The sequence below is a fragment of the Microtus oregoni genome, unplaced genomic scaffold (genome assembly GCF_018167655.1).
Source record: "Microtus oregoni isolate MIOR12 unplaced genomic scaffold, Mior012 000003F_ref0000135, whole genome shotgun sequence".
Taxonomy (NCBI): Eukaryota; Metazoa; Chordata; class Mammalia; order Rodentia; family Cricetidae; genus Microtus; species Microtus oregoni.
In genome coordinates this window covers 20,838,655-20,851,449 of record NW_024543062.1, presented here as the reverse complement: position 1 = coordinate 20,851,449, position 12,795 = coordinate 20,838,655, and the positions used below count along the sequence as shown (strand labels likewise).

General features: G+C 52.0%; 1 protein-coding gene across 1 annotated transcript; it reads right to left on the bottom strand.

Annotated features, from left to right (window-relative positions):
• Positions 1-643: 643 nt before the first annotated feature.
• On the bottom strand, positions 644-12,555 carry Hpd (4-hydroxyphenylpyruvate dioxygenase). The gene is made up of 14 exons (XM_041648753.1): positions 12,484-12,555; positions 12,355-12,381; positions 11,648-11,710; positions 11,229-11,333; positions 10,695-10,737; positions 10,469-10,551; positions 9,377-9,466; positions 7,874-7,977; positions 7,305-7,382; positions 5,796-5,958; positions 5,611-5,682; positions 4,052-4,174; positions 993-1,109; positions 644-919 (listed from the first exon to the last, which is right to left on the bottom strand). Exons 1-14 carry the CDS (start codon positions 12,484-12,486, stop codon positions 809-811), a joined length of 1,182 nt encoding a protein of 393 aa, XP_041504687.1. The 5' UTR covers positions 12,487-12,555; the 3' UTR covers positions 644-808.
• Positions 12,556-12,795: the final 240 nt, after the last annotated feature.

Sequence of the window (12,795 nt, the reverse complement as noted above, 5' to 3'; positions counted from 1 at the left end):
CAAAGTCCACCCCACTCTGGTTCTTTGTTTGTTTCTCTCAGCTGCACCCCCAGGGTTTTGAAGGAAGCCAACCAGTAGCGTTTGACTGTTAGCCCCTTTCCCAGCTGTCTGGAGAACAAGGACATGCGGAAGGCAGCTGCACTGGGGGTTGGGGCACCAGTGACCGCCAGCTGAGGGTGCAGGGAAGGGGCTGAGGGGTTCAGATTGGACTCTATCACAGACCAGGAAGGGTGTCCTGTGATGGCTCAGGAAGGATGCCACCCCCAAAGTCCTCTGACCCCCTCCATGTGGTCCGAGTGACGACGACATTAAGGAGGGCTCCGCTCATCTTTAAAGGTTTTTAAAGCGATGTCGGAACCTTGTCTTTCTAGTACTTTCCCTGGATCAGATGGTCACTGGACTCAACCCCACCACCCGCACTTATCGCTCCTTGAAACGGTATTATCTCTTTGCCTCTATGGTGTATGCCCCTTTTTCCTAGTTCCACAATTCGTCCCACCAGTAGGGTCCCATTTATTAAAGTTCTTGCACCCTGCACCTGCAGCTCCGCACACAGAGGACCCAGGCAGCTCAGCAGTCTTGGTCTCCCCCTGGCGGCGAAGTGACGCCACTACTTCTGGCCGAGCACAAACACAAGACAAAGTTTTGGACCTGGGAAGGTCGTTTTACTCAGCAGGGAGGGAGCAGGCAAGGAGGGACCCTTGCAATTGAGGGACGTGGTCATGATGTGGGTGGAACCCCGGGTTTGTCTCAGCCAGCAGAAGATTGATGCACCCGGCATCTGCCTTGGTCTGGGTGTGAGCCGAACCTACTTTCCCGACCTCACTCCGTTGGTCTCCAGGTCGGTGAGGTTGCCCCGTAGGGCTTGCTCCTCTTCGAAAGCCTTGAACAGGGAATTGAAATTGCCCGCTCCGAAGCCCTGTGGCGATGGAAGGCAAGAATGAGGTGGGGACCTAGCAAGGAGCGGGTGCTTTTCTTGGGTGCGGCCTTACCTGGTGGTTGTGGCGCTGGATGACTTCCAGGAATAGTGTGGGCCTGTCCTGCATGGGTTTGGTGAAGATTTGAAGGAGATAGCCTTTCTCATCGTAGTCTACCAGGATTTTCAGCTCCTGGGAGGGAGACAGTGGGCTCCGTTAGAGGAAGGCCCACCCGCCCTTGTAGGATCCTTGTGGGATCCTTAGAACTGCTTGAGGTCTGGCCCCCCCCCACCCCCATTCTCCCATAGCCCCTATCAGATGTCACTCGGTGGAAACTGGGATTCTCTTCTATGTTGCTGATGAGAATATAAAATGCTGCATCCACTTTGGGAAAAGAGCCTGGGAGTCTCTCAGAACGTTACACACGTCTTTCGCCTCAGAAATGGCTCAGAGTGTAAAAACACTTGCTGCCGGCTGGGCGATGGTGGCGCACGCCTTTAATCCCAGCACTCAGGAGGCAGAGGTAGGCGGATCTCTGTGAGTTCGAGACCAGCCTGGTCTACAGAGCTAGTTCCAGGACAGGCTCCAAAGCCACAGAGAAACCCTGTCTCGAAAAACCAAAAAATAAAAAAAAAAATAAAAAAAAAAATAAAAACACTTGCTGCCGAACACACACATAATAAATAATGCAGAGAGAATGTCTTAAACATATTTGCCTGTGCTGGGTGGTTAGTCTCCCATATACACAAGAGAGGGAATGTCCGTGTAGAACCTTGTACACCAAAGTCCACAGAAGCCTTAGCCATGATAGCAAAAAAAAAAAAAAAAAAAAAAAAAAACAAAAAAACAGAACCAACTCACAGCCACCCACTGGTGAAAGAATAATTACAATGTGATTTATCCACACAGTGGGATGCTATTCAGCCGAGACAAGGATCAGGTACCCCATAGGCATGGACTGTGGGGCTGGAGAGATGGCCCAGAAGTTAAGAACATTTGCCAATCTTCCAGAGGACCCAAGTTCAGTTCCCAACACCCATATCAGGTATCTTACAACCACTGTGATTCCAACTCCAGGGGTCTGGTGCCACTGACCTCTGTAGCCATTGTGGTGTGCAAGCACCCACGTGCAGACAGACACATACCCACACATAAAAACAAATCTTTTTTGTTCTTCTTTTTGACTTTTCTTTGTTTGGTTTTTGGGTTTGGGTCTTTTTTGTTTGTTTGTTTTGTTTAGTTGTTTTGTTTTTTGTTTTCGACAGAAGGTTTCTCTGTGTGTGTATCCCTGGCTGTCCTGGAACTCACTCTAGACCAGGCTGGCCTCAAACTCAGAGATCCGCCTGTCTCTGCCTCCTGAGTGCTGGGATTAAAGTTGTGGACCAGCTGTGTGATTCTTTTTTTAAAAAATAACTTTTAAAAAAGAGTTTTTATGCACATTGGTGTTTTGCCTGCCTGTATACCTGTATGAGGGTGTCAGATCCCTGGAACTGGAGTTACAGACAGTTGTGAACTGCCCTGAAGGTGCTGGGAATTTAACCTGGGTCCTCCAGAAAAGTAGTCAGTGCTCTTAACTGCTGAGCCATCTCTCCAGCCCTTTTAATAATTTTTAAAGATTTATTTATTTTATGTCTATTTGGTGCTCTATCTGTATGTATATGTATACCCGCATGCCAGAAGAGGACATCAGATCCAAGGTTATGTATGGTTGTGAACTACCATGTGGGTCCTGGGAATTGAACTCAGGACCTCAGGAAGAACTGTAAATGCTCCTAACCGCTAGCTGAGCCATCTCTCCAGCCCCCAAAGTAGTGGCACATGCCTGGGGTACAAAAGCCATGTACAAAGTTCCAGGACAAAGCCGGGCAGTGGTGGTGCACGCCTTTAATCCCAGCAGTAGGGAGGCAGAGGCAGGCAGATCTCTATGAGTTCGAGGCCAACCTGCTCCACAAGAGCTAGTTCCAGGAGAGGCTCCAAAGCTACAGCGAAACCCTGTCTCGAAAAAACCAAACCAAACAAAAACAAACAAACAAAAAAAGTTCCAGGACAGTCAGAGCTGTTACAAAGAGAAAACCATGTCTTGGAAAACAAAAAAAAACAAAGTAAAAAAAAAAAAAACAAAAACAAGTAAACGGGCTGGAGAGATAGCTCAGTGGTTAAGAGCACTGGCTGCTCTTCCAGAGGTCTTGAGTTCAATTCCCAGCAACCACATGGTGGCTCACAACCATCTGTAATGAGATCTGGCTCCCTCTTCTGGCATGCGGGCATACATGGAGGCAGAATGTTGTATACATAAGAAATAATAAAAAAAAATGTTAAAAAAAACAAACAAGTAAACAAACAAAACCCACAAATATTAAAAAAAAAGAAAAAAGAAAGGAAGGAAGAAATAAAGAAAGAAGCAGACTGGTCACATCAGTGAGTCCTGGGTTTGATTGAGAGACCCTGCCTCAGTGAATAAGGTAGAAAGGTGATGAGGATGATTTCCAACATCAACCTCAGGCCTCCACAAGCTCACATGCACCCCTCCCACAGGCAAGTGTGCCCATACATGTACATACAAGAGAGAGAGAGAGAGAGAGAGAAAGAGAGAGAGAGAGATAAAAAAATTTAAAGTTATAAAAATAAAAACAAGCCGGGTGGTGGTGGCATACACCTTTAACCCAAGCACTCAGAGGCAGAGGCAGAGGCAGTTGGATTTCTGTGAGTTCGAGGCCAGCCTGGTCTACAGAGTGAGTTCCAGGACAGCCAGGGCTACACAGAGAAATTCTATCTTGAGAAAAAACAAAAAACAAAAAACTGGTCCCTGCCAACCTGCCTGGCCTCCAGTCACTTCACACAAGACCTTCTTTCTGTCCCTCACACACGTGGAGGCTGTGACTGTTTCAGGACCCTCGCACGTGTTGCTCTATCTTTGCCCAGCCCTTCACGTGACCGGAACCTTATCACACAGATTTCAAGCGAAGCCGTCAGTTCGGAGAGGCTGTCCCCAGCTACTCCGCAAAGCAGCCTCAGGTGGGTCTGTTTTCACTCTGCTGCTTGTGCTTGTTCCTGTCTCTGACACCCCCTTTCCCACACCCCAGATTTCCACTGCCTGTGTGACCCAGTGGACTCAGGCATGGGCCAGGCCTCACCTCTAGCGTGTCCATGCTCTCCTTCACCTGGATCTTGGCTGTCTTGAGATTCTCCCGCAGCAGCTTGTAGTAAGAAGACGGGACAGCCAAGAACTCCATGCCTCGCTCCCTCAAGTGGCGGATCTGTCACGGAGCAGGGTCCAGGTCAGCCCGGTTGCCTAATCTCAACTACTGTAGCCAGGAGGGGCTAGCAGGGCAGGAGATGGCAGGGTCCTGTCCAAGCTCCTCTGTCAGGATGCCCCGTGACCTCCTCCCTATGTCTGAGCTGCACAGAATGGAAGTGATTGGTCTCACAGAAGTGTACTCCACGCCTGCCTTTCTATGTTAGGGAAACTGAGGCAGTAAGCTATGTCTGTCTCAGCATAGCGGCTGGATGAATTCTGTGGAGATGAACCAAGTGTGTCACTTCTCTGCTTACCCCACAATGAAGTCACAGTCACAGTCAGAATTCAAGGTCCTCCATGGCCAGTACCACCTGCCCCATTCTGACCTCTTCCTGTCTCCTTCCCTCATTCGGTCCTAGCCACACGCTTCTCGCTGCTTTTGCAGCGTTTCTGGCTTCCTCATCTTTGTCTTGGTGGTCCTTTCTGTGTGGGGTGTCTCTTCTCAACTGCCTCCTCCACGTGGCCCTCGGTCCTGGCTGGGTTTATGTCAACTCGACACACTCTCTCCTCATCAGAGAGGAGGGAGCCTCAGCTGAGAAAATGCCTTCATAAGTTGGGCTGTCAGCAAGCCTGTAGGACATTTTCTTAACTAGCAAGGCTTCATCCATGGTGGGTGATGCCTTCCCCTGGCCTGCTGGCCCTGGGTTCTATAAGAAAGCAGGCTGAGCAAGCTATGAGGAGCAAGCCAGTAAGCAGCAGCCCTCCACAGCCCCTGCATCAGCTCCTGTCTCCGGGTTCCTGCCCTGCTTGAGCTCCTGTCCTAGCTTCCTTCAGTCATGGACAGTGATGTCAAAGTGCAAGCCAAATAAACCCTCTCCCCGCCAAGTTGCTTTGGTCATGGTGTTCCATCGCAGCAGTAGAGACCTTAACTAGAACACCCTCCTTGATTGCCCCATTTAGATGCACCTCGCTTTATCTTCCGCTTTCTCGCACTTCCGAGCTTTTCCCCACAGCTCTTACACTGACCTGTTGCCTGTCCTTTGGGCCAGGACTAAACTAGTCCCTCCTTTAGGACTAGGTAGGCTCTGGTCTCCTTGAATGTTGCATCCATAGGCAAAGCATATTTAATTTGGATAAAAGAACATAAGTGGTCTTATAGTCTAATATCCTTGTTTGTAGACTGAGGCACACTGAAGCCCAGAGAGGGCACTGGATCCCCTTGGGCACACAGCAAAGTACCAGGAGAGTTGGGGCTGGAGCCCAGGCTTTCTTATACTTGGGACTGGATTTTTTTACATCACAGTGGGCAGGGGTAACTCTGTGAGTTACATGATCTGGAAGGAAAGCCCTGTCATCCTCCCAGAGGGACTGCCACCACCCTCTCCTACTCTATTTGGCAGAGACTGTCCCAGCAGTGGATAGAGAGGGCACATGGGCCAGGAACAGGGTTCTAACCGCTGTGATGATGTCGTCCGTCTTGAGAGCGATGTGTTGGACCCCGGCACCCCCATTATAGTCCACATATTCCTGAAGAAGAAGAAGAAGAAGAAGAAGAAGGGAGGAGACCGCTGCCGTTTGTCGGTCACTCAGATCTGTGCCCCGTAAGAGCCCTCAAACCTCCTTCCCTGTTCTTTCCCCACCTGAATCTGCGACTTCTTCTTGCCCGGCGCTGGTTCGTTAATGGGCATCTTGATGGACTCCTCGTAGTTGGCCACCACGATGGAGCGCAGAGAGCTGTATTCCGTGTGCACCTGCGTGTCATCCACGGACCAGAAGCGGTGGAACTGGAGGTTTTTCAGATACCTGCGGAGTGGCCAGGGGACACGCCCCTGAGTGCCTGACCAGACCCACCTCTAGTCGTTTGTCCCCACCACTGAGCATGTGAGCGCTCAGTGACACCTTGGCCATCATAGAGGTGTTCTTTTGGTAATTTTCTTCCAGGAGAAAGGAAAGGGTCTCGTAACAAAACATAGAAGGAAGCCAATACTCCCAACCGGGGGCCAGGAGCTTACTTCTCATCTAGAGGAGGGTGATGCTGATGCAAACCTATGGCTTGGATATGCTGACCAAACTCATTTAATTGCCGCTGTGAGGTTTTGCAGAGCCGGGACCCTTAAAGGGCTGGGCTGTAGCTTAGTGGTGTGTTGTGGAATATTCCTTTACACTGTGTGAAGATGTGTCACCGTGATTGGTTTAATAAAGAGCTGAATGGCCAATAGCTAGGCAGGAAGAGGTTAGGCGGGACTTCTATCTCAGGGAAGAAGAAGCAGGACATGCAGGAAGAGAGGTAAAAGCCATGAGCTGCATGAATGCACATAGATTAATAGAAATGGGTTAGTTTAAGTTATAAGAACTAGTTGGAAACAAGCCTAAGCTAAAGCCAAGCTTTCATAATTAATAAAAGTCTCTGAGTCATGTTTTGGGGGCTGGCGGTCCAAAACAGCCTGCTGCTGTGGTTGAGTGCTTTTGTAGCTACCTCAGCTGGGCCATGTTAATGTTCCCAGTTAAATATGATAATGTTGCCAGGTGGTGCACACCTTCAATCCCAGCACTCAGGAGGCAGAGGCAGGTGGATCCCTGAGTTTGAGGCCAGCCTGGTCTACAGAGTGAGTTCTAGGATGGCCAGGGATATAGAGAGACCCTATCTCAAAGAACCAAAAAATACATATAACTAAGTGGGCTTGGCTTTATCTTCCTCACGCGCAGGTCTGCACGCTCCGCTGTGACCTTGTGCAATAATAAAAAATAATGATATATAAACAGACTCAGGTAGGTAGCGACACTCCTCAATGAAGGTGAGAGTTTACACCGAATGCACGAATCTGCAACCTCAGTTGCCTTCCACTGCCTGTACCCTATTTCCTACTTTACTTAGAGAACTGGGGCGATGGGGACTGGTGGGGGCGCTCAGTGGGAAGAGCACTTGCCACCAATCCTGATGGGTTCCATCGTGGGACCCGGGTGGGGGAAACAGAGTCAGCTCTTGCCGACTGTTCTCTGGCCTCTACACACATGCTGCGGGATGTGTGTGTCCCCACACACAAGCACACGTAAAAAATAAATAAGTAGCCAGGAAGTGGTGGCCTTTAATCCCAGCACTGGGAGGCAGAGGCAGGCAGATCTCTGTGGGTTCAAGGCCAGGGACTCACCATTCTGAGGCAGATACCATTTCCTGGTCGGGTTGGTTGCCTACGATATGGTCGATGACCTCGAGGTTGCATCTGGGCCTAGAAGAGAGATGGGGTTAGAAGGTGGGAAGACTAGCCCCCCCAAATCCTCTCCATTGCCGCGAACCTTTCCCCAACCCTAGTAGCTCACATTTATGTAGCAGACTCTGCTATGCATTAGGCACAGTTAACCCGACAGCTCTTAACAGCCCCATTGACTGTCCTGGAACTCACTCTATAGACCAGACTGGCCTCGAACTCACGGAGGTCTGCCTGCCTCTGCCTCCCGAGTGCTGGATTAAAGGCCTGCGCCACCACCGCTCGGCTCTCCCTATCCTATCTTATGATGAAGAAGCAGAGGTGTAAAGAGGAGCCTCCTGCACGAGGTTCATGGGCTGGAAATGGAGCTGAGATGTGAGCCAGAAAGTCTGGCCGGGCCCTAGGCCTTCACCTGCTATACCACCGCTTGGTGTCTGTGCCACCTTCAGATTCCACCAGAGTGGAAAGGGGGGGTGTCTCTTTCTGCCACTCCCACACCAAGGGGCACTCACAGTTTTGGAAGGAGGGTGTCCTTGTACACTGGGGCCTCGAATCCAGGTAAGAAATGGCCAGTGTAGTTGATCTTCTCCACCAGGGTGTGTGTGGTATCTCCATACTGGGGGTGGGAAGCAGCTGGAGTCAGGGAGAAGCCCCTACCCGCCAGCTCTATCAGGGTCCGGTGTTTTCAAGGCACCAGCAGACCTCTGGGTTCCACCAGGAATCTGACCCCGCCTCAGTGGGCAGTCCTTTTTGGAATGCATGGCTACTTGTCATTTGTTTGGTAGTGTCTTCAGCCTGCCTGTAGGTCCCGAAACTGTGGCCTGGGGATTCAGTTTTCTCCTTCATGGCTTTATTTATGTTTGGGATTGAGTCTAGTTAGTTCCACTTAGTTCCAGGGATTTTCCCGTGTCTACCCCTAACCCCCTAATGCTGGCCTAACAGGTATACTGGCTCTGCTCCTACCCCCAGGGGTGGGGATTGAACCTAGGTCCTTAGGTATGCCAGGCAAGTGCTCGACCACAAAGCTATGTCCCCAGCCCCTACTGCACCTGGCTTTTTATACAGGTGCTGGGGATCCGAACCCACGTCCTCATGTTTTTCTGTGGGTGCTGGGGATCTGAACCCACGTCCTCATGTTTTTCTATGGGTGCTGGGGATCTGAACCCACGTCCTCATGTTTTTCTATGGGTGCTGGAGATCTGAACCCACATCCTCATGTTTTTCTATGGGTGCTGGGGATCTGAACCCACATCCTCATGTTTCTGCCCAGCACCCACCACGCCATCTCATTTCCGCAGCTCTCTGTCCACTTTTTAGATCTTGAGACAGCGTCTTACTGAGTTGCGCAGGCTGGATTTGAGCCTAAGCACCTGGAATTTGTGATCCTCCTGCCTCAGACCCCCAGAGGCTGAGATTACAGGCCTTTCCTCACTTTTAGCAATCTTTAAATTTAATATAACTTTGAGGAAGAGGGACTGGCGGCTGCCCCAGTCTCCAGGTAACAGGAGTGCCACGCAGGCTCACCATCCCTGTAGAGAGTGACCCCTGTGCTGGGCATTGTCCTCCTGGGTGCTTTCCTGACGGGGAGGGGTTGTAGGTGGAGAGACTGAGGCACGAGGAGGCTCAGTATGTGCCCAGGTCACGTGTAAGTTCCCGCTTCAGTATTTGGTCACGTGTGAGTTCCCGCTTCAGTATTTGGTCACGTGTGAGTTCCCGCTTCAGTATTTGGTCATTTCAGCAGTGCCACGGGGGGTGGGGGGTTGCTCAGATGCCACTGCTCGCCCCTTTTTAATGCCCCCACCTCTGCTGAAGCTTATACCCCGCCAAGCTGTTGCTTCCCACTGGGGAGGATGCCTGGCAGCTCCCAGCAGCCTCCGGCCCTGGTCATGCTTTTCAGAGGTCAGTCTTGAGAAAGGCTATACTCCGAGGCTCGTGGATAGGGTGGTGTAATGGACGAGTTGGGGGTGGTGGTGTCATGGTGTCTCCGTGGGAGTGGGCCAGAAGAGTTCACTCACCGTCTGTAGCACAGCGAACTTCACCTTCCCGAACTTGTCTTCCTCCACCCAGGGCTCCCTCACAATTTTGGCTCCCCGTTCCCGGGCTTTCTATATGGGAGACCAAATTGGGAGACTAGTGAGGGCTGGAGCCTCCCAGAGACATTTTGCAGGGCTCCTGCTGTGGGCTTCTCTGTGGTTCTGACATAGCAGGGCACTTAGCTAGCTACCTTCAGCTGGATTCTCTGGGACCATGCCTCATGCCCATCTGCCAGATAGAGAAACAGGTCCAGGTTTGAAGCTGTGCTTATAGGAGACAAAGCAAGCGAGCGTGCCTGTCAGCCCTGCCTTTACCAACTACTCTTTGAACCTGCTGTCTCTCCAGTCCTCAGTTTTCCCTCCTAGAAGAGGAGTGGTCATATAGCAACAGACGAACTGTTCTTTCATTGGGCACTTAGCGTGTCAGACCCTGTGCCGAGTGCCCGACCAGGCTCACACATTTTCTCAGCGGGAGCTCACTCACTGCACGAAGTGTTCCTAACACAGGCCGGGCACTGCTTTGAGGTTAATCTGACAATCACATGAGATGGGATTGCTACCTCCATTCCGAGGAAAGAAGCACAGAGACGTTATGTCACGCACTCAAAACCGCACAGCCACGCGCTAAACCTCTCAGTTCCCGTTTTCTTCCGTTCAGTGCCTTGCTAGGGATGTTTATTAGGCAAGTGCTCTACTACGGAGCCCAACCCATGAGCAAGGAGACCTTCTGAAGGAGGGCCTCGTGTAGCCTAGGCTATCCTCGAACTCTCTGTGTAGCTGAGGATAACTCTGAACTCGGGATCTTCCGTCTGAGGCTCAGGGTGGGCATCACCATGGCTGGCTCTAGACTGCCTCTTGAGAATGTTATGGTCCAGACATGATCATTTCAATTCATTTTCTTTCCAACCTTCCAGCAAGGCTATGATTATCCCCACTTTGGAGAACTGGACATGAGATTTGCACAGAGAGCAGACACAGTCAAGGATGGGGTGTGTGTCGCTGGAACTAGTGTCCGGCCTGACTGCTGGGGTCCTAGTGGCAGAGGCTTGCTCTGTCCGTCCAGCGGCTTCTCACCTGCACGATGTGCTCGCAGTCCTCCACCTCGAACGCGATGTCCTTCACCCCATCACCGTGCTTCACCAGGTGGTCGCCCATCTCTGCGGCCAGCAGGAGAATACAGGCAGTGGCGATCCGAGCCCCTATCCCGCCCCGGCCTTCTGGGCTCCAGTCTCACCCTGCCCCAGTCCATGCCCTGATCAACTGTCAGGGTCACACTGCCACCCACTGTGATGCCCCTCACCTTTGTTCCAGGGGTTGAGAGCGGAACAGAGAACAAACACGATCTAAAAAGTGGACAAGGGGATGGGATTGGTGGCCAGGAGAGGGTGAGGTGCCTGCCCTCCATCTTCCCTGCCTGCTCTATGGCACCCCTGGTGGGACACAAGACTCCACCATACAGGATCCCTGGAGCTTGTGTTCCTGCCCCTTGTTGCCTCCGGTCCCTCCTGGTCCTCAGAGCTGGGGGTTATCCCCTGTGGTAGCCTTGTGCTGGGTCCTCAGTCAGAGCCTCTAGAACTCCAGGGATCCCATGGATCAGAGCCCATTTAAAGTCTCTTCTCTGACATCCTAGGTTTCTAGGGCTTCTATGGGTCCAATGCTAGGCTAGTTTGAGAAAGCCATGAAGCCAGGGAGATCCCGTTGCCTAGGGCATGAGTCAGTAGCAGCTTTGCCATGCATCTTGGAACCAGCTGGGTGTGTGTCCTGAAACGACAGGGTACCCCATTGCAGGACACACTGGAGCCCTCCACACCAGGACACCTGGGTGCGTACTCACTTTTCCTTGCTTGATGACGTGGCTGACCACCTCCCGGGAACCCGTCTCCAGGCCCTTGTAGGCCAACGGCTCAAAGCCCATCTTGTTGCAGTAGAAGGAGGCAGCCTGGGTGGCACAGTGGTAAGGGGTTCAGAGGGGCATGGGGACCAAACCCGGAGATCCCTAGAAGGGATCCCCAGTCTTCTGCCTGCCTTCTTGTTCCCCATTCGGAGACCCTCCTAGGAATAGCAGCAACCCTCCCCTCCCTCTGAAAGGTCCCTGCTGGGGTCTGTGGATCTGATTGTGTAATGAGAATCCAAAGGGCCAGTTCTAGCCTGGCCTAGATCCTCCCCTCACAGTAGCCAATCCCAGCTGCAGCTGGGGCCAGCCCCCTAAAGGAGGCCTCTGACCTGTCCCCTGCCCCCCTCCAGCCTTTCTACCTGCTTGGCATTGCCAACCCAGAAGGTCACAGAGTGGAAATGGAGGAATCGGCCTCGCTCGGGCTACAGGAAGGAAGAAAAAGGAGGTTGGATCCCAGGATGGAGTTTGTCCTTGCCTCTTTTCTCCAGTCTCAGTCCCCAAACCTAGGAGAATGCCACCCCCCCCCCCCACATCTTTGTCTAGCCTCCAAAGACATCTCGTGCTAGAGGGTTTGAGCTCCTTGAGAGTTCAGAAATGGGGATCCCCCACAGGAGGCCTGCCCAGGGTTCTCAGAAGGAAGTGAGCTCATGTGGGAACGGCATGGGTGTCAGGGAGACCACAGAAAAAATCTGAACAGGTAAGCCGGGCGGTGGTGGCGCCCGCCTTTCATCCCAGCACTTGGGAGGCAGAGGCAGGTGGATCTCTGTGAGTTCAAGACCAGCCTGGTCTACAAGAGCTAGTTCCAGGACAGGCTCCAAAACCACAAAGAAACCATGTCCCGAAAAACAAAACAAAAGAAAAGAAATCTGAACAGGTTCAAGAGACCAACAGGTATTTATGGAGGGAGTTCTTCAGGAAGCTGACATTGAGTCCAGCTCGGTCAGCTGGAGGGGATGGGGATTCAAGCGTAGATGTCACACACCCGTGGGCATCCTCCTCCTCCACTTTGCCACCTTTGTCTTTCCCTTCCTCGGCCAAGGGCCCTGCATCTCTCTTCTTGGCTTACCTTTGGTCCTTTGTTGGTATAGGTTGTCTAGAGGGGAGAGGAAAGGCACAGTGAGAGGTGATGGCACGGACTTCTTGAGTCACCGTGGGTCGGCACTCATGGCTACCCACATGACCCAGACACACTTACCATGGTTGATAGTGGTCAGGAAGGCTGGGGTGAGAAGCCTGGGGAGGTTGGACGGTGTATTTATTGCAGGGCAAAGGCAGGGACCGCCCCTGGCCTGGCCTTCCTGGAGGTGGAGAGCTGAGCTAGCTCAGAGCTCCTAGACTTGGGAACCTCTGAGTCAGTTCTGACTTCACAGGGACAGGGCGGTTGTGCCAGCCTCAGAGGGAGAGGGGTGTTGCTATGGATCACTGGCCAGCAGAGCAGAGCCAGGACAAGAAGCCAAGGGCACATTCTCTCTATGTGGGGTGGGACTGTGATCTTTGCATCCAGGTT